The following is a 21,148-nucleotide window of genomic DNA, read 5'->3' as shown; positions in this document are numbered from 1 at the left end:
TAGGAACTTAGCAGCTATGTATTCATTATCCTTTCCCCTCTCCAATGTGACCCACATACTCTTGAACCATTATAAGTAATTTGCCCGGTGTATACAGTTTTTAGTGTTATATATGGCAATTAAAGGGAATGGTGTCATGTTCTTTTTACTTGCATTCTTCTTGAATAATTAAATTTATTTTTTATTGTTTTGGGTATTATTCTACACACGCTTAGAGAATTCTACATTGAAAAGTATTTTCATCTAATAAGCACATTTTCCTCTCTGGAAATTTTCCAACTATGTAATGATCAATGATTCACTATTCAATTACCAATTTGGTGACCTATTATTTATGATTGAAATGTATTCAAACTATCTTATTACTTAACCTAGTTATTATTTCTTTTTTGATAATGAGGGAGATGTCTCATTTTTAAGAGACCAATAAAAATACATTTCATATGATTTAGTAGCACATTCATTAAATCCTTCAAATGAATATCTATTAAGAAAAGCTACGGTGGAGACTTGTTATTGCTCACTCATTGAAGAACTTTGAGAGTGTAGTCTTTTATGTTAATACATTTTTAAGACTTATAGCAATGGTATGATTTACATACCGTTACTTGCATTTAAATAGGTATGTGAACTATGTCATAAAGACAAAAAAGTTCAACTGATTTGTTTTTATATATTTTCTCATTATATTGACAGGAAACTGTGGAACTAATGTAAGCCACTAGATGGCAGATCATTTAGCTTGAAATTTTTTATTTGATTAAGGAGATCTGGATGTTATCTGATGGAAAAATATTTTTTACTTTCAGTTGATAATATCTGGATGCCATTGGATATTTTGCATTGTAGTAGAATAAAAATAAAATGTTATTCATTCATTTATCTATTCTGTAGAAAGTCAGGTGAATAACAAAACATTTAGTAAGCACATACTTTATTAATAGGACTGTGCTTAATTTTGGGGAAACTATTATGATTAAATAATGACCCATGTCTATATATACCACTTTTGAGTTCACAGCAAGTAGAGAGAGATGGAAGGTTTCATAGAATTGGGACAACTAGCTTCTAAGTCTTATATCTATTGCCTTATTGTGAAATGGAGGTGAACCTGGATTTTTAAAGACTATGTCAGTGTTGATCAAGCTCTTGTAGGTTTTGCTGAACTAAAGAGGTTTCAGGAATTGACCAGGTAACAGATAACAAACTATCTCTGTTGTCTAAGAAATGGCCTACCTAAATTTGGAGTGACTCTTCATCAAGAAGAAAACACCTGGAAAAGAATTCCTTGGTCGTATTTTAACTTAGGCATTCTAGTGCTATCTAGTAATTTCCAAGACTAATTAAAGGTTTATAACTGCTTGTTTTTGGCACCTAGAAGTTAAATGGCATGTTGTCATATTTAACTGTTGTAATTATTTTAAAAGATTACTGAGTAAAATAACCTATAAAAATATATATGCACAAAAATGTTTATTCATTATCTTGTAATATTCTTACAGCCCTATACCGTCTCACATCTGAATCTTTGTGCAGGAATCATGATCACAGCTTCCCATAATCCAAAGCAGGATAATGGCTACAAGGTATATTTGTGGTTTTTCCCTTATATTTCAACTAGAACTTAAGCATTAGGTTTGTATTCATCAGTGAAAATCTTTTGCCAATTCTTGTGTTTATTGAATTCTTTAGGTCTATTGGGATAATGGAGCTCAGATCATTTCTCCTCATGACAAAGGAATTTCTCAGGCTATTGAAGAAAATCAGGAACCATGGACTGAAGCGTGGGATGACAGTATAATTAATAACAACCCACTTCTTCATGATCCATACTCTACAATCAATAAGGATTACTTTGAAGACTTAAAGAAATACTGCTTTCATAGGTAAATAAGTCCTATCTGTATTGGCCAAATAAAACCAGACCTAAATGTAGTTTAATATATTCAGCTATCCATTCAACAAACATAAAGTGACTATTTGAAATGCACTGTGCTAGGCACAGAGATAATACATAAAAACTAATTTTTTTATGTTGACATTTTGGTTATAGCAACATATTTGATTGACATCAAACTCCTGAAATTGTCCTGGAGGGGTTCTTAGTTACTTGTTTACATGTAAAAGCAAAAAGACTTTAAATAAGAAGCTAACTAGTGGTCAGCAGCTCACAGTTAGAAAGCAAAGCATTAATCTATAGAGCAAGAAGGAAGCAGCTATTGGCAGTAAACTGGATGAAGGCACCAGCTCAGCTTCTGTTACCCTTTGAACATGTCTGTAGCCAGATAGACTTTTGGGTTAGTGGTTATAAACTGGCACAGTATTGCAGCTCTTAGGAGTCTGGTTGTTCTATGTCTTTGTGTTCTGTCCTGGTTGAATTCTTGATTTCTAGTAATCTGTGTCCTTGTCCTATATCCTCTGCTAAATTACAGACTTGAAGGCTTAGACTTTGTCTTGTTTCACCTTTGAATATCTAGCACCTGGAACTTTGCATGTCGTAGATACTTGCTAAATATTTGCCTGATTCAATCTAATTTAGATTTCTTTCATTATCCTATAATATTAAGGAACATCTTATCATTTTGCTAGTTATGCCTCCTATACATTTTTGATATAAAAAGGTGGATAATTTTGACTTTTACATCTTTTTGTAAGTTATGCATGTTATTCCTTATATTGAATGAGATTATATGGGTTACTCCCTAAATTGTGAGGTTTACTCCCTAAGGTTATTCCCTAAACATGAAACCACATGTAGTGAAAAGAACTCTGGAGACCTGGATTCTATTCCCAAACAGGCCATTAATTAGTTTATGTTCTTAGGCTAGTTACTTAATCTTTCTGAGCCTCCATTCCCTAATCTATGAAGTTTAAACTCTTACTGTTTTCCAATGCTTTTCACCTTTCTGAAAGGATAAGATTGAGGTATGAAGGATTAGAGTTCTGATGTTGAAATCCCTGTATTGGAGAATGTTGGAGAGCCATAGAAAAGGGGATCTATTAGTCACTGATAGTACATTTGACTGGTCTTGGTTTCGTTTCTACTGCTTAATCACATTCGACACATTGGGAGCCCTCAGACAATATAAAGTTACTGGTCAGCTCTAGAATTCTGTGATTAAAAAGTATCTTGACTGTCAGTATTTCATACACTAAATTGATACTAAGCCTAATATAGGATAGTGGAAATATGCTGGCTTTGGAGCCAGATGACCTAGCTGAGTCACTTGGCTTCTCTGGATTCCTGCCTGCCCTACCCCCCTGCCTATGTAAAAATCCACTGGTTTTCAGAAAATACTCACTATGATTGGTTGTATTGGTTTAATAGCTCTCTGTATTCCATTTTTGCTAAGTTTCAAAATGTCAGTTTCATAATGTTTTTGAAATAGAGTAAATTGATTGCAATCTTTAAAAGCTTTACTATAAAGTCTGGCTTTTGTAGATGTTAACTGAATTAAATGCTTTATTTTTTTAAAAAGCATTTTTCTTTGATATGTAGTTTTAGTTTTTAAAAAGTGAAGTTTTCTGCATTGTTATGGAAAAGTGAAATATATACAATTTATTTATCCTAGTGACATCTTTATAATTATTGTATATTATATGCCTTGTAGTTATTAGCTTTTTTAGATACCTCATCAGTGTCTAAACATTCCCATTTTTAATGACATTGATACTTGAGTTAAAATATCTTCCTTGATTTATCTGATTTCAGCAATGTCAACAAATCATCAGCACTGAAATTTGTCCATACTTCTGTTCATGGAGTAGGCCATGATTTTGTACAGTCTGCTTTCAAGGCATTTGACTTTGTTCCTCCTGATGCTGTTCCTGAACAAAAAGCTCCTGACCCAGAGTTTCCAACAGTGAAATACCCAAATCCTGAAGAGGGTAAAGGTGTCTTGGTAACTTTTTCTGATTTAAAAAAAAAAAAAACCTCTATTTAGGGGATAGTTAGGTGACACAGAGGATAGAGCCCTAGCCAGAAGGACCTGGGTTCGAATTTGACCTCAGATACTTAGCTGTGTGACCCTGGGAAACCCCGATTGCCTCCCCACAAAAAATTTTTTTTAAAATAAAAAACTATTTAGTGTGTTCAAAACAGTAAACAAATAAAGATACCCTAGCAGTCAGTATACTGTTCTTTAAATAAAATAGAAATTTCCTTTCATCACCAAGGGCTTTTTGTTTTAACATATGCTAGTTACTGATTTCCCAAAGGTTCCTCCAAATTGGGTACATTATTTAGTTTTGACTTAGAATGCTTTGCTGTTTTAATATCACAGTCCATGTTGCCTTTATGTCAGAAAGAACTAGGAGCAAAAATGAGGTGTATTTTGTAGTTTGCATCATTATGGGATTCTTAAAGTATGTCTTTATGTTGTGGCTGGTACTTGAAACCTTTTTCAAAATTAGACTAAGTAGAATATTCGTATAAACTGTTTGCTATCTACCTTATCTTGATAGTGTAGAAGTACTAGTCCTGCTATACATTGGTTGCTAAGATGGCTCTGGTGAATTATACAGGCTGTCTTTAGTTATGAGTAATTCTGCTATGGTTCGTGACCTCTGTTCATTACAGAACATCATGTACAGTACTTACCTGAAGGAACCTAGAAATCTCATTAGATTTGGAATTTTTTTCATTTTAGAAGAGGATTGAATTTTTTTGAAGACTATTAATTTTTTTCTTGATTAAAATAATTGTTTTCTTCTCTTTTGTAGACATTATCATTTGCTTTGGCTGAAAAAACACATGCTAAAATTATTTTAGCAAATGATCCAGATGCTGATCGACTTGCAGTAGCAGAAAAGCAAGAAAAGTATGTTTAACAGCTTTTAAAAATATATATTTTTTAAATATAAATTTTATGACATTGTCTTTTGGGAACTATTACTGGTGAAATGACAAAATGAACATGGGATTCATCCCATGTATTTGGGTGATTATTATTTTAATAAATTTTCTATTTACTTACAAATGGGATAGGTATAATTTTAAAGTACTTCTATTTATCTAGCATATAGCAAAATACTGAACTATGAGGATTTTAAGTTGAACTTTACAAATTTAATATTCATTATCATGTACTTTTGTTTGACACTTTATACGCATTTTCGCTTACATAGCCACCTTTATGTCCTTTGATTCTGAGGAGAGTACACTGATAATCCTTCCAAGTACATAATTTATGGTATATCCATAGGCTACCAGTACAGGTATGATGTAAAATCATCCCATGTGGATATTTTGTGCTGATAGAAAAAGTAACATCAATCAGAAAATGAAATTAATTTAGCAGTCCCGACTTTGAGGTTAAGGATTTGTTCTAATATTGATTACAAACAGAATATAGAATTCTTTGTCTGCCCTTTGATGATCAATTTGGTTTTAGTCTTAGGTCTTAGAGAAATTTCAACTGATCACTTATTCACAATCAGTAATATGGAGCAAGACCTAAAATTAGATCAAGTTTATGCTTGGAGAATATTAATATTTTCATGAAGTAGTCTGCTTTAACAGCAGAGCATGTGCAAAAAAGTTAAATTAGTCTCATTTGTTTGCTCTTTGATAAAGAAATATTTATAAGGTTCTTTAAGACAGCCAGATTTTTGACAAGTTGATATCATTTATTTTAAAAAGAATAATAGATAGGAATCTGTTTTTCCACCTTATTAGTCCTATGTGTGTTAATTTTGTTTTTTACTGAGTTGTAAGCCAGCTTTCTGTTCCCTGTGCCACAATGCCTCTTAGAGGTTTTTCCCTCATTATTTCCACTATCCTTTTTCAAAATTGCTCTGTTGATGGCTGTGTCATTTTTCCCCCCCAGTGGTGAATGGAAAGTGTTTTCTGGAAATGAGACGGGAGCTCTTTTAGGTTGGTGGCTCTTTACTAGTTGGAAGGAAAAGAATCAAGATCAAAATGCTCTTAAAGACCTGTACATGTTATCCAGCACAGTTTCTTCAAAGATCCTGAGAGCCATTGCCTTAAAGGAAGGTTTTCATTTTGAGGTAATATGTTTATACAGGTCTGTGCTCTTTATTTTCATTGCTCTTTAGATGGTATTAAGATATTTTTCTTTTATTTATTGCCTCATTAGGAAACATTAACTGGCTTTAAGTGGATGGGAAATCGAGCCAAACAACTAATAGACCAGGGAAAAAATGTTCTATTTGCATTTGAAGAAGCTATAGGTAAGAAGTAACAATAAGCATGATCTAATTTATCATAAAACTTCAATCGATTAAAAATAAGATATTCTGAATCTTTGAAAAAATAAATTCCTTATTCGTATAAGATGTAATGGGAGCAGTCAATATACTTTCTTTGGAAGTGGTTTTATAGTGGACAAAAATGGTATCTAGAATTTTTTTTCCCAGCTAAAAGCCCTGAACTGTAATGTGAGAAATGAAATTGGCTAAATTGGGGATCACCGTTAAATTTCTTGCCCCTTTTTTCAAATGACTAAAAACATCTAACAGGTTCTATATGTATGATGCCAAAAGGCTCTCAGGTAGTTCGTAAGAAAGGCAAATTTGTAGAAACTCATCCACATACTTCTGGGAGAGTAATGCTCTCTCTGTTCAATACCTGCTGATTCATACCTAAATTTGACCCCTTCTTTCCCCAGATACTGCATTAGGTGCTCCAACTTTAACAATATAGGCAATGACAAGGAATTAATTAGTGCTCTCAGTATATTGTGGCACATCAGGGAAGGCCTCATGAGCTTACCAGATAAAAATTTCATTAAGACTGTCATAGCGATATAAATTAATACAGTGAAGGAATAACTACCAAAGATTATATTTTGTATTCTTGTTCTAGGAACATTTCAATTTCAGCCTTTTGGTAGTCATTATAAGCTATCAGCATAGGATACCTGAAGTTCTAATATTTCATTAACAAATTCGAGGAACTTTCCTACAAGATTTTAAAGCTTAGATTTTATCTTCAGAAACTTTAATCCCACAAGTATTTTATTAAACACCCTTTATACTAAGCTGTTAGATATTCAGTAACTACAAATAAAATGAAAGGCATTACTCTAGTTAAGTGGCACAGTGGTTAGAGTGCCCAGCCTGGAGTCAGGAAAATCTGAGTTCAAATCTGTCTTCAGACACTTATTAGCTGTGTAACCCTGGGCATGTCACTTAACCGTGTTTCTCTCAGCTTTCTTGTCTGTAAAATGAGCTGGAGGAGGAAATGGCATACCATTCTAGTATCTTTGCCAAGAAAACCCCCAATGGGGTCACAAAGAGTTAGATAGGACTGAAATGATGAACAATAACAACAAAAAAAAACCCACAAAAGAAATAAAAGACACATTTCCCTCTCCCTAGGAGCTTATAATTTTGTTGGGGGGGGCGGTGCCAAGGCACACACACACACACGCCAACAATAACTAAGTAATAGTACACATCATTATATTATTAAAGTCCAAGCAAATAAAAATGATAGTAGGTGCTATAGCAAAGAGATCACATCATAGTATACTGGAGTGAGAGGGAACATCCTCCTGGAGGGGAACCCACACTTGAGATGAATATTAAAGTATGGATAAGATTTTGCAAAAGTGGATCAAGATTTTTTGGGTTGAGTAAGAAAGAAATTATTAGAGATGGGGAATAAAAATGATAGTTACAAAAATAATGCAGTTTCTACTACTTTTATGCATACAATACACAATTGTGTAAAGGGAATCCATTCTGATATGTTGAAATGTATGTTTTCCATAGGATATATGTGCTGTCCTTTTGTTTTGGACAAAGACGGTGTCAGCGCTGCTGTTATAAGTGCAGAATTGGCTAGTTTTCTAGCAACTAAGAATTTGTCTTTGGCGCAGCAACTAAAAGCCATCTATGTTGAGTAAGTTCCTGCTGACTCTTTTTTGTAATTATGACAACATAATAGGGAATTATAGTGCCCATGTAGCAAATAAATATTTCTTGAATGCATGTATGCAAGTCATGGTGTACTAGGTGCTACAGGGCATACAATAAAGTATAAGACAGACTCTGCCTTTGTAAAGCTTATAGCCCAGTAGGGGAAGTAAGAGGTACAAAATTAATTATATTAGAGGTCAAATGTGAGCAGGCAGCATAAAGTACAATGGGAATTCACTGGAGATAGAATGCTGGGGGCCTGGAAAAAGCTAGTATTCATCAATTAGAATAACAGAAGGCTTAATGAAAAAGTGGTACTTATTAAGGGCGTTCTAGGCGTTAGGAGTAGGGGAGCCAAAGAGTTTGGACACTGTTTTGTAGGCAGAGCTATTAGGGAACTGGGAAGGATTTTTGAGTTGGGAGGGGTTAACTTGAGCAAAAGCACTCTTAGGATTATGTGGTAAACAGTACAGAGGATGGACTAGAAGAAGGCCAGTTCTGACCCTTCTTGATTTCTTTTGCTCTATACTCACTCACTTGGTAGCTTTATTAATTCCCTTGGGTTTAGTTACCATCCCTGTACATAGGACTTCCCAGACTTGGATTCAGTCCCAATCTCTCCCAAGTTCCAAGCCTACATCACCAGCTTCTATTGGACATTTCACACTGGAATTCCTGTAGGCATCTCAAACTCGGCACACACAAAACAAAACCGATTCTCTTTCCCCCAAAACCACCCCCTTCATACACCATCACCATCACCAGTTGTGGGCACCATCACCAGCCAGCCAGGTTCAAAACTTTGTGCTCATCCTCAGCTTTCTAAGGTCCACCCTGACATATACCTTTCAGAGTTGCCAGATCTTATCTTCTCTCTATTTACATGCATCTTCTCTTATCCAGACTATTACAGTAACTTCCTGATTGACCTGCCTGCTTTACCCTCCACACAGCCACCAAAGTGATTTTCCTCAATTGCAGATCTGACCATGTCACCCCTATTTGGGCTCCCTGTTTCCTCTAGCAAAAAATGTAATCTCCTTGATGTGGCATTTAAACCTTTTCACAGTCTGACCTATCCTCCATTACATCTATTACACTACAAATTGATCTTCCTAACGAACACTCCCACTTTTATATGCACACTCCCAATTCAATAAATTCTACTGGCTTCCTCGGAACCTCCAACCCTTGATAACCTGGCCGCTTCCTACCTTTCCAGCCTTCCCCCTTATTCCCCTCCATGTTCTCTGTGATCCCCACCATAGATCCAGGGCTCTATCTAGTGGGCTAGAACAGGGACTGGTTTCTTGCTTTTCTTTTTATGCCTAGCACTTAGTACAGTGCCTGGCACATATAAGGGATTTAATTTTTGCTACCTGACTTGATAGTACTCCCCTCCATGTGTTGGATGGCTTGGCCAAACTGGACTTTTTGCCATTACACATAAAAGACATTCCATCTTTTGTCTACATGCCTTTGCACAGTACATTCTCCATCCTTTGAATGCATTGCCATCACAGCATTACATGCAAATCCTGCGTCTTCTTGAAAACTCAGTTCAAGTAATGCCTTTGGCATATGGTATTTCTGAATTCTTCCAGCTGCTAGTCCTTTCTCCTTGAGGGTTACTTTATAGCTGCTTCTTATATATATTTACTTCCATCAGAATGTAAACTGCTAGGGCAGGAACTGTTTGACTTTATCTTTGTATGGCCAGCACTTACACAGTGCTTGGCATGCATTTTGTGCTTAATAAATAGTTGTCGATTATTATAATAGATTAGTATGAGATTGATAAGATTATAAGGGTTATGGCAGGTAGTGGGAAATGATTATTTCAGCTTGGAAATGATGCTGTGGTGAAAGGCAATTTGAAGGAAGAATTTAGGAGACCACATGACTGATTGGATGTGGGGAACAAAATAATGTATAGTTTGAAGCCTGAATGACTAGGAAAATCATAGCATTATGTTGGCATTATTTTTTTTCAGACATAAAACTTAGTTTTATTTCTAGGATTCAACACTTGAGCTTCTTTTTCAAAAAGTCTGGGACTTCCAGGTACCACTGCTCTCTGACATTAGGTGGGAGACTTGTAACTGCAAGCTAACAGTGCTAGACTTTGAAATCAGTTTAGACCTCAGTCATACTTCATCCCCTAACCTTCATCAAAATGGTCACATTGTGCAACAATTCCTATTTCAGAATCTGACCTACATATTCAAAGTTCTAAATCATCTATCCCAAACTAAATTTGTAGAACTTGCCCAAGTCAAAAGGTCTAGCAAATTGGCAGGGCTGGGATATACTTTTCTTGTCATACTTCCATTCCAAAATGCCTACCAAAAATAAAAATTATAAAAGGACTCTAAAATATTCATGTAAAGATGAGCCAATGGCTTGTTCAGTTGCCTCTTGTATTCCCCTATTCAATCTAGACTTCCACAATCAGGCAGACAGAAAGCATGAGGAAAATTTTTCTTGCATCTTAGTGGAAACCTTAAAATTATGCTGGCATTATTAAGAAACGAGGAAATCTAGAGACAGGACAAGTTGAGGGGGGAGGTGGCAGGTAGGAGTGTCAAATTTTTGATGTGTTAAATTTAAGTTGGCCTTAGACTACGCAAGTAAAGCAGTGCAGAAAGTCATTAGAGATGGAGTCTTGGAATTCAGGAGAGAGGTCAGAACTGGGTGGGGTATACATTTGGGAGCTGTCCAAATAAAAGTAATAGTTGGAAGCCTTGGAGGAGCATAGAGGGAAGTGCAAAGGACCTAGGGCTAATCTTCTAGGGTTAACTACATTTAGGAGAGGGAAGATGAAGTAGAAGCAGCTAGCATACTTCCATGTCCCAGAAGTCAATTGGAGAGTTTCATGGTTGGAGTATTAAAGGAAACAGATTTTGGAGAAATGTGAAGATCAATAAGCTCTAAGAAAAGATCATCGGATTTACCAATTAGGGCAAGGGTTGTGACCTTTTTGAAAATAATTTTACTTTATTTTAACATTAATTTTTAAAAATTTTGAGTTCTGCGGGCAGAGCCAAGATGGAGGCTGGAAAGCAGGGACCTGCGTAAGCTCTCCCCCAAATCCCTCCAAACACCTATAAAAAATGGCCCTGGACAAATTCTAGAGCTGCAGAGCCCAAGAAATAGCAGAGGGAAACAGGTCTCCAGCCCAGGAGAGCTGGATGGTTGTCCGGAAGGGGTCTATTGCATGGTGCTGAGAGCGAAGGGCAGCCCAGCGTGGACCCTGCCAGGACAGACCAGACCCAGAATCAGCCAGCTGGAACAGGCCTTGGGGCCATGAAACAGTGAGCTGTGGCAGTTACCAGACTTCTCAGCCCACAAGGACCAAAGAGCAGGTTAGGGGGAAACTGCGGGATCGAATTCAGAGCAGTCCAGCAGCCAGTTCTGGGGGTGGAGGAGGAGGTGCAGCGTCAGCCGCTTCCCGAATCTCTGGCTCACACCGTGGGAGGAATCTAGCAGCAGCAGCAGATCAGAGCGGGAGTGCAAGGAGCGCTTTGTGGGCACAAAGGCAGATTCTCTTGCTGTGCCCGGCTTGGATCTGTATTGCGGTCCTGGTTGGCAGTTCTTGGGGGAGGAGGAGCGCTGCTGGGACAGAGCCTGGGGTGACGGTGGAGTAGAAGTAGCTTTGAAAACAGCAGTGCGTGGACCCTAAAGCTTGGGACAAAGTACTCTCTACTCTACATGCAATCATATCCTGATAAAAGGCTCAAGGGCCAAGTAGTTGGCTGGGAACATGAAGAGGCAGTGAAAATGAACTCAGACTCAGACTCAGATTCAAACTCAAACTCACAGCATTTTTGCCGCCTGGCCATGTTCCCAGCCAACTTACTTGACTCTTGAGTTTTTCGTCAGGGTATGCCTGACATATATATGACATATATGCCTGAGTATAGAGTACTTTGTCCCAAGCTTGAGGGGCTGCACTGTTGTTTTCACCTGTATTTCTACACAGCAAGCTCTGCCACACCAGCACTCCTCCTCCCCCAAGAACCACCAACCTGGACTGCAACTCAGATCTTAAGCAGGCTCTGCACTCCCGCTCTGATCTGCCACTTAATTCCTCCCACCAGGTGGGCCTGGGGCCAGAAGCAACTGCAGCTGGAGTTCTGTCCTCAAAGCTGCACCACCTCCACTGCCCCTGGGGGCGGTGGCCAAACCGCAAACTCCTTTTACTCTGTCCCCGCAGCTTTTCCCACTAACCTTCTCTGTTGTCTTTGGTGTTTGTGGGTTGAGAAGTCTGGTAACTGCTATAGCTCACTGATTCAGGGTGCTAGGGCCTGTTCTGCCCGGCTCCTGGTCTGGTTGGTCTGGGCATGGCTCACACTGGGCTCTGCTCTGCTCCGCTCCCAGCTCTGTGCGATAGACGTTACCCAGCAACCATCCAGGCTATCCTGGGCTGGATCCCTGCTTCCCTCTGCTATCTTGTGGGTTCTGCAGTTCTAGAATTTGTTCAGAGCCATTTTTATAGGTGTTTGGAGGGTCCTGGGGGAGATCTGCTCTAAATTTCAAAGAGCCCTTTTGAAGATTTTTCTTTAGCCCTTCTGATGTTCTGCCTGTACCATGACTGTGTATATGTACTCACCTGAACCTACCCTCTTCCAAAATCAATTATGAATTATTGTAGTAAAAGAATTTGGTCTCTTTGTATTCTTAGCACCTAACATAGTGCCATAGTAATAGTATATGTTTCATAAATGTTTGGTGAATTAAGTTTTGTTGTTGATAAATAGATAAGAGCATTAAGCTCTTATAATGTTCCAGGTACGAGACTAAATAGTAGAAATAAAAAGCAAGAAAACAAGACAATCTGGGAAGGAGCTTACATTCTAGCAATGGAATACAAGACCTAAAAGGGGAAAGGCAGCTAGTGGGTGGGTAGAGCAGACCAGAAAATCAGCTAAAAGTAAATAAGAAGCATTAAAATGGGATTTTTTTGGCCAAGGACTCACCAGTCATTGAATAAGCTTTAGGGTGATATTATCCTTGAATGTAGAAGGCCACTGGTGTGGAGGTGGAACGGAATAGAAAGTGAGCTGGGAGTGAAGTGGTAAGGGAAATAGGTCAGGGAGCCCGTGTGCCAGGCCCAGTTCTCCCACTATGTATGATCTTCAGTAAATCACTTACCTGCTCTGTGCCAAAATTTCCTTATGTCAAATGAAGGGGCTTAGATTAGATAATTTCTGTAGTTTCATTCAACCCTAAAGTTCTGTGATTCCATGTCCTATTAATCATTCATAATTTTTATGCTAAATGTACAAAGATGTTTTTCTCTTTGATAGGTATGGCTATCATATTACCAAGTCTTCGTATTTTATTTGCCATGACCAAAATACCATCAAAAATCTATTTGAAAACCTTAGAAATTATGATGGAAAGAGCACTTACCCAAAAGTTTGTGGCAAATTTGAAGTTTCTGGAGTTAGAGATCTTACCACGGGCTATGATAGCAACCAACCTGACAAAAAAGCCGTGAGTATTTTTGTTGATTTATATGATTAAACTTTATTTCCATGTATGTACTGAATGTTTGATTTTTAAAAAGCCAGAAACTACAGAAATAATCTAAGTAATTTCTAGGGATGAATATTGTTATTCTCTTCATCGCTTCACAATATCCATGTTTTCATCAGGATTGAGATAGTTCCTCCAGTGATGTAGACTGAAGATCCTCCACGCCTTAGTAGCTACTATGGCCAAAAATAATTCTCCTTGTGTGTAATCCTCTTGTGATGGGCTTCTTCAAACCTAACTAGATGAATTCTCAAACACCATAAAGTCTGTCACTAGGCTTTTATACCTTAGCATCTGCTAGCGTAGCCCTTGAGAGAAGCCAAGGCATTTTCCATGCCAAAATGTGATCTTGGCAGAGGACTTTAAGACTTTAATGGAGAATAGTTACAAGCAAAGTATAAAAAAGATGTTGGGAGTTGAGGGGTCAGCATCTTTGTTATAAAAATATAAATATAAATATATAAATATAAAAAATGTAAATTTATATCTTAAAATATTTTTTAGTGTCTGAACTAACATAGGAAATCCTAACTACAAACTAGGTTTTTGATTTTCACACCACAAAAACACCCTGACTTAGAGCACCAGACTGGAAATCAAGAGACCTGGAGTTTTGTCCTACTCTGTAATTAACTAGTCTTGTGACCCCTGACGAGTCTCTGTTCCTGTTGGGCCAGCTTCCATATCTGTAAAATTAGATAGTTGGACTAAGGTCCCTCCCAGCCCTGATATTCTGTGGTGCTGTGTGTTTCCCCTTGAAACCAAAGTAATCCTTGTGCAAAGAACAGAAAATATTGTAGGGTATACAAATAGAACAGGAGTATTGATAAATTGATATGAAAGTTTATTTTTTTTGATCTAATAGTAATGGTATTTCTTTACCTTTTTATCATTTTAATATCCACATGAACAGAAGAAATAGTGTACCAGTGAAATATGGATTTATTCATCAGATGTTATTACTAGCAATAAATTCTAACATAATTCAGAAAAAAAATCTGAGGGGTAAATTAGCCGATAAGCAAGGGAATTTTGGAGTCAATCACTATTCTCTTTCATTTCATAATGTCATTTTAGTGTTTTAAATTAACTTTGAATTATGAAGTATTTCTATCATGTATGTGGTATTTTTTCTGACTATAAATATTGGCCTCTCAGGATTATTTTTGTGTTCATTTTTTTCCCTCAAAGGAAACAGATGAGTCACGTCAGAATACTTTATAAAGATTTATAACTTATGCAAAGCTAAGAACATTAAATAAATTGTGCCTCTGACTTCATTCATAGATTCTTCCTACAAGTAAAAGCAGCCAAATGATTACTTTTACTTTTGCAAATGGAGGAGTGGCAACTATGAGGACCAGTGGAACAGAGCCCAAAATCAAATACTATGCTGAACTCTGTGTGCCTCCTGGGAACAGGTACTATGGGGTAGAAAGAATGATTTTATCCACTGAACTTCTAGATTGGTTCTTCTAAACCTTAAGAAAAATGGTTTCATAGTTCATCATCATGTAATTTAATGATGATAAATTTGGATTTCTGTTTTAGACTGTACTATATCATTCTGATAGTTGAAGAAGACAATGTAGTTCAGTGAAAAGAGGACCAGATTTGGAGGCAGAGGATTGGAGTTAAAATGTGGCTCTGTTCATTAAACCAACAGATTCCAACAGAGTCAATTCAATCCTCCCTCTCTACCCCCCACCCCTGCCCCCGCCTTGTGACCTAGAACAGGGCTGTCCAACCTTAGGTTTTTATTGAAACAATAGACAATATGTGAGAGCTCTGCTTCGTTTACTAAAACATTTATGTAAATTCCTATGCCTGTAGGGGGGCCATATAAATCACTTTGGACAGCCCTGACCTAGAACAAGCTGTTTAACTTCTCTAGGCCTCATTTCCTAATCTGGAAAATTTGGGGTCTGACTAAATGACCTCTGAAGTTTGTGTGAGCTCCAAATTTATGATTGCTCTCTTAGCCGTGTAGTTAGCAAGTTTTATTTCTTCATTATTTTGTAAAAAATTCAAGGATTCTGTTAAGAACTCAGAATTACATTGGTTTGCTTCACTGAGCTTGAATGGGCCAAGGGGAGTAGCACATCAGGGCTGGGGCCAGGAATCTTCTAAAAAAAAAAAGTGAGAATGACTCCATGCCAAAATCCAACAGAGGGGTTTCTTGGTACCTGGTACCAGGTACCAGGTAGCAAATAGGAGCCAGAGGCCTTAGGAATATCTGAGGTCTACAGTTTGTACTGAGTATCCCTATCTTCTCCAGCCCTACAGCCCACTCCTTCCACTGTGCCCTCTGGAATTCACATTTCATAATGAACAAACTTCCCTTCATTATGGATCTCTTTCTCTCTAGTAAGCCTTCTATCTATTATCCCTCACTGACTGTATTTCCCTGTTGACATTCCTCAGGCCCACCTCTCCATCACTGGCTTTACTATCACCCACAGTACACTAGTCTTGGAGAGCAAGTTGGAATAGATTTTATTCAACATTTCTAGACTTTCCCTTTGCCACCACTTGCAGAGCCACCTCTATTGAATTTTACAATATTGAAATTTTCTACCCAATCCAGGTAATGATGGCCATTGTATTTCAACCCCAAAATAATTTTCTTTCCTTTCTCTAGGAAGTTTGCAACTGGTTTACCATCTTCCTCTCTTCCCCTTCTCCTGACCTCGTAGTAGGGAACTTCAACATCCATGTCAAGGCATCCTCAAACTCCCAAACATCCCACTTCCTTATTCTCATTTAATTACAGTTCCCTACTCCTTCATCCTACTTCAGCCAAACACAGGAATGGTCATGCATTAGATCTCACCCAGAAATATCCCATTTCCCTAATAAAAACTGACATTCCTCTTTATGACCATAGCCTATTATCATTCCTTCTCTCCCTATACTTGTACCCTTTGTAAACTCATTCTTCCTCATTGAGCCCTCCAGACCCTCCACCCCTCAATACTTTTTAAGACCATGATCTTTGCTCTGACTATAGTATCCTCCCTCTTCAGTCTTAAATCCATATTTAATTCATTCAACTTCACATTGTCTTTTAAATCTTGTCCCCTTATTCTGTCACTGCCTGTCACTTGCCAAACCTCAGCCCTGGATCTCTCCCACTGCCCAACTCCTGTTTCCATTCAAGTGCTGTTGAACTGAGCTGGAGGAAGTCTCACAACCCATGCTGACTGGACACATGACATCATCTTCTATACCTTCAACTGAATCCTCATGGCAGCAAGTCTGCTGGTCATTTCCTTCTTACAATCAAACATGCCCATGTATCCTCTATTTAAAAAAAAATGTCCACTAGACTCTACCATCCCTTCAAATGGTCATCCTGGAGCTCTCCTTCCTTTCTCAGTCAACTATGCTTGCTCGCTCTACTTCCTCCACTCTCCTCAGCTGTCTGCAATCTGGCTTCCAAACTTAGCAGCCAACACTGCTCTCTCCAGAGTTCCCATTGATCACTTAATTGCCAAAACTGTTGGGTTTTTTTTTCTCATTCCTAATCCTTCTTAATCTCTGCTGCATTTGAGCATTTGACATATACCACATCCTCCTCCTAGGTACTCCATTCTCTCTGGATTTCCACAACACCACTCTCTCCTCGTTCTCCTTCTGCCTACCTTTAACTACTCCTTTGCTGGTTCATCATACCATGCCTCCTAACTGAGTGTTCCCCAAGTCTTTGTCCTAAGTCCCCTACTCTTACCTCTTTACACTATCAATGGCCTCATCAGCTTCCATGGGTTTGATTATCATCTTAATGCTCTTGACTCCAATATATCTTGTGTCTCCAGTGAATTTCCATCCCATATCACTGATTTCCTGTCGGACATTTCAAACTCAGTGTGCAAAGAGACATCTCAGACTCGGTATGTCCAAAGCAGAACTTACCTCCTTAAAAACTTCTAATTACTTTTTTTATTTTTAACATTCATTTTTTAAAAATTCTGAGTTCCAAATTTTCTCCCTCCATCCAGTCCCTTCTCCACCCAGTGAGATGGCAAGCAATATCAGTTTTTAAAAAAGGCAAGAAAAATAGAGTGAAAAAATATACTTCAGTTTGTTCATCAGTTCTTTCTCTGGAGATGGATAGCATTTTTCACCATGAGTCTTATCGGAATTGTCTTAGAGCATTGTGTTGATCAGAGCAGCCAAGTCTTTTACAGTGGATCATTACAGTATTGCTTTTACTGTGTACAGTGATCTCCCGGTTCTGCTCACTTTACTCTGCATCAGTTCATATAGGTCTTCCCAGGTTTTTTTTGAGACCATCCTGCTCAGCATTTCTTACAGCACAATAGTATTCCATCATAATCACACACCACAATTTGTTTAGCCATTCCCTAATTGATGGACATCTCTTCAATTTCCAATTCTTTGTCACCACAAAAAGAGCTGCTATAAATATTTTGTACAAAAGGGTCTTTTTCCTTTTTCTTTGATCTCTTTGGGTTACAGACCTGGTAATGGTATTGCTGGGTCAAGGGGTAAGCATAGTTGTATAGCCCTTCGGGCAGAGTTCCAAATTGTTCTCCTGTACGGTTGGACCGGTTCACAATTCCACCAACAGTGTATTAGTGTACATATTCTTCCTTACCCTCTCCAACATTTGTCATTTTCCTTTTCTGTCATAAAACATCTCTACCCCCAAACCTATCCTACTTCTAAACTTCCCTGTTTCTGTCTAAGGTACTAACATTCTCCTAGTCTCCCAGATTCTTAATCTCAGTGTCATCCTTGACTTGCCGTTCTTCCTAACCTCAGATATCAGTCGATTGACAAATATTGCCATTTCTACCTCGCCACCTCCCCCATCTGATCTCTTTATGCATTTCTAACCTTTTCTTATACCACCGACTTTCATGTATTCTATATCCTTAATAAACTCTTCTCTTCTCCATCTCCCTTCACACCCATTCTCTTATTGTACTTTTCTTTTTCTGCCTTTATACTTTTTCATAAGATAATAGATTTTGACCTGAAAGGAACCTTAGAAGTCATAGACAACCCCCTCATTTTACAGGTGAGGAAATTGAGGCCCAGATAATTTAAGTGACTTGCCCAAGGACACAGAGGTTGGATATGGCAGAGCTGGAATTCAGACCCAAATCCTCTGACTTCAATCCATTGTTTTCTCCACTGTACCATACTTCCTCCCTAATTGATTCCTATCAGTTTTTCCCCTACCTTCAGTCTTCATCTGTTCAGCTCCCATCTTTCCTTTGAGGCCCAGTATAACTATCCATCAAGCCTTTCCTGAATCGCTCTGCTGAAATGCTCTCTTCCCACTCAAATTGTTCACAGAACAATTCTAACACTCTCCCTTGTATCATAGCTATTTGTGGATAGATCATCTTCCCCCACTAGCTTTTAAACCCTCGCAGGGATCTGTCATTTCCCTGTTATTGTGCTTAGTACCACACTTTGTTCACATATGTAGGTTTTGCTTTTTGGGTCTGTCTGGACTTAAAATTTCATTGGTGGAAGGGACTTCCTGTGAATTAAGTGCCCATTGTCCCAGCTATTAGGTGTTAAGAGTCTGGACTGGATAAGAAGCAGGTCTTTACTGAGGGCAGCATTCCATACTTGTATACACTAAGCTCTGAATAATTGTTGGATTGAATTAAGATTTTATGTTCCTAATATTAAAAGAACATAATTTATCATTAGCCTCCTAAGAATGAATGTTTTTATTATGTTCCTTAGCATTGTTTCATGCTCTGGACCTAATATGACTGACCATTTTGGAAATACACAAATTTAAAATATTTGACTGTAAATGTAATCATAGACTCTTTCTGTTACCAATATACCAGTGACATTAGGCAACACTGTTGGTTATTTAGGAACAGAAGGCCAAAATCGTTGGGTTTCTTAAATATTTTAATGAGAATGCAACAAGAAAAGGGAATTACTATGTGTATGGATTTACAGAGAGAACTTTGGGGAAAATAAACAAGTATTGAAACTTTAAATTTTATATCACGTTCATAAGTTTTTTTTCCCATAGAAATAGCACAAAATAGGTACTACTCTGTCAATTTTCCCTTTAACTTGAAAAAAATGCCCTTTTTATAGTTTGATTTTTAGAAGTATGCTATAATAGTTTCATAGTAACCTGTTAATTTGGAATCATTTTTTTCTTCCTTCAGTGACCATGAACAGCTAAAGAAAGAATTAGATGATCTTGTCAGTGCCATTGAAGAATACTTCTTTCAACCAGAAAAATATAAGTTACAACCGAAGTCAGATTAAAACATTACTACACTGTTCATAATTATACTTAACCTGTAGTTATATTGAACTTACAAAGCATTATTTTTCGCGACCAAATAATGTAAATTGTGACTAAGATGTTTACGTTTTTGCAGATAGATATATTTCTTATTGTCTCCAGTTTGCAGCTTCCTATAAACCACCAGATACAGTAAAACATTGGTCTTTTCAAAATTTTGAAGTATGGTATTACCAGAACTAAATGTAAAGTTCTTTCTCTGTGCTTCAGCTGATATTGCAGTTTAAATGCCTTAATTTGCATAAATTACTTGTTTTCTTCACAATGTTGGCTTTCTCTCTTCTCTCCCTCTACCCCTCGATCCTAGTTTAATAGAAAATAACCAAAAGCATTGTTGTTTACATTTTTGAAAGAGGGCAATTCCTGCCTATTGTGTAGGATGGCAAACTTTGGTTACTATGTACATTTAGGCTTACATATTAAGTATAATGCTACTTAAAATGTGAAAGTAAAGAACAAAATAAATGTTTTATTCACAGTTAGGAGACCGTGCCAAACATGCCTTTGGGTCAAAGCTAAGGCTTTCTTCAAAGAAAAGTGCTTGAAAAGTAGTGATTAACTAGCTTTGTTTTAAAGACACCATTGTATAGATTTGAAAAACATCAACATTTTTCATTTTTTTATGCTCTTTTAAAATACACTGTATTTACTGTTTCTGTAGTTAATCTGGAACACCAAAAAAGGTTTGTTTGAAATTTATAGTTTAATGAATGGTTTGGAGGTGTTTTTGAATGTGGCATGTATTTTGTCTTTGTGAAAATTCAGCAAAATTTGATGGGATATTTGTCTTTTAAATAGGAAGCAATATTACTGGGTTTTTTCTCTTTTTTCTAATAAAATTTTCAAGACTTTTTTTCTTTCTTTTTTTAATGTATTTTATTTTCTTCCAATTACTTGTAAAGAAAGTTTTCAACATTTTTATAATATTTTGAGTTCCAGACTTTTTCTCCCTACTTGGCTTGCAATCTGATATAGGTTATACATGTACAATCATATTAAACATATTTCTTCATTAGTCATGTTGTGAAAGAAGAATCAGAGCAAAAGGGAAAAATCAAGGAAAAAAAGGTGAAAATAGTATGCTTCAATCTACATTCAGACTTCATAGTTCTCTTTCTGGATCTGCATAGTATTTTCCATTCTGAGTCTTTTGGAATTTTCTTAGAACATTGTGTTGCTGAGAACTCAGAGCCAAGTCTATCAAATTTGATCATCGAACAATGTTGCTGTTACTGTGTACAATGTTCTGGTTCTGTTCACTTCACTCAGCATCAGTTCATGTAAATCCAGGTTCTTCTGAAATCTGCCTACTCATCATTTCTTGTAGAAATAGGTATTCCGTTACCTTCATGCACCACAACTTGTTCAGCCATTCCCCAGTTGATGGGCATCCCCTCAATTTCC

At 37.2% G+C, this 21,148-nt stretch overlaps 1 protein-coding gene across 1 annotated transcript in view; it reads left to right on the top strand.

The window, feature by feature from the left end:
• Positions 1–20,597, top strand: part of PGM2 (phosphoglucomutase 2) — a 31,275-nt gene extending 10,678 nt beyond the window's left edge. Inside the window, exons 5-14 of the mRNA XM_036764805.1 lie at positions 1,503–1,586; positions 1,693–1,886; positions 3,713–3,902; positions 4,723–4,820; positions 5,829–6,009; positions 6,099–6,192; positions 7,738–7,867; positions 13,194–13,383; positions 14,713–14,846; positions 19,602–20,597. Of these exons, the coding sequence (XP_036620700.1) occupies positions 1,503–1,586; positions 1,693–1,886; positions 3,713–3,902; positions 4,723–4,820; positions 5,829–6,009; positions 6,099–6,192; positions 7,738–7,867; positions 13,194–13,383; positions 14,713–14,846; positions 19,602–19,704 (1,398 nt within the window). The 3' untranslated portion in view covers positions 19,705–20,597. The remainder of the gene's footprint in view (positions 1–1,502; positions 1,587–1,692; positions 1,887–3,712; positions 3,903–4,722; positions 4,821–5,828; positions 6,010–6,098; positions 6,193–7,737; positions 7,868–13,193; positions 13,384–14,712; positions 14,847–19,601) is intronic.
• The last annotated feature ends 551 nt before the right edge of the window (positions 20,598–21,148 follow it).

The sequence above is a fragment of the Trichosurus vulpecula genome, chromosome 6 (assembly GCF_011100635.1).
Source record: "Trichosurus vulpecula isolate mTriVul1 chromosome 6, mTriVul1.pri, whole genome shotgun sequence".
NCBI classification, from domain to species: Eukaryota; Metazoa; Chordata; class Mammalia; order Diprotodontia; family Phalangeridae; genus Trichosurus; species Trichosurus vulpecula.
Note: the sequence above shows the minus strand (reverse complement) of the source record. Positions and strands in the feature narration are given on the sequence as shown.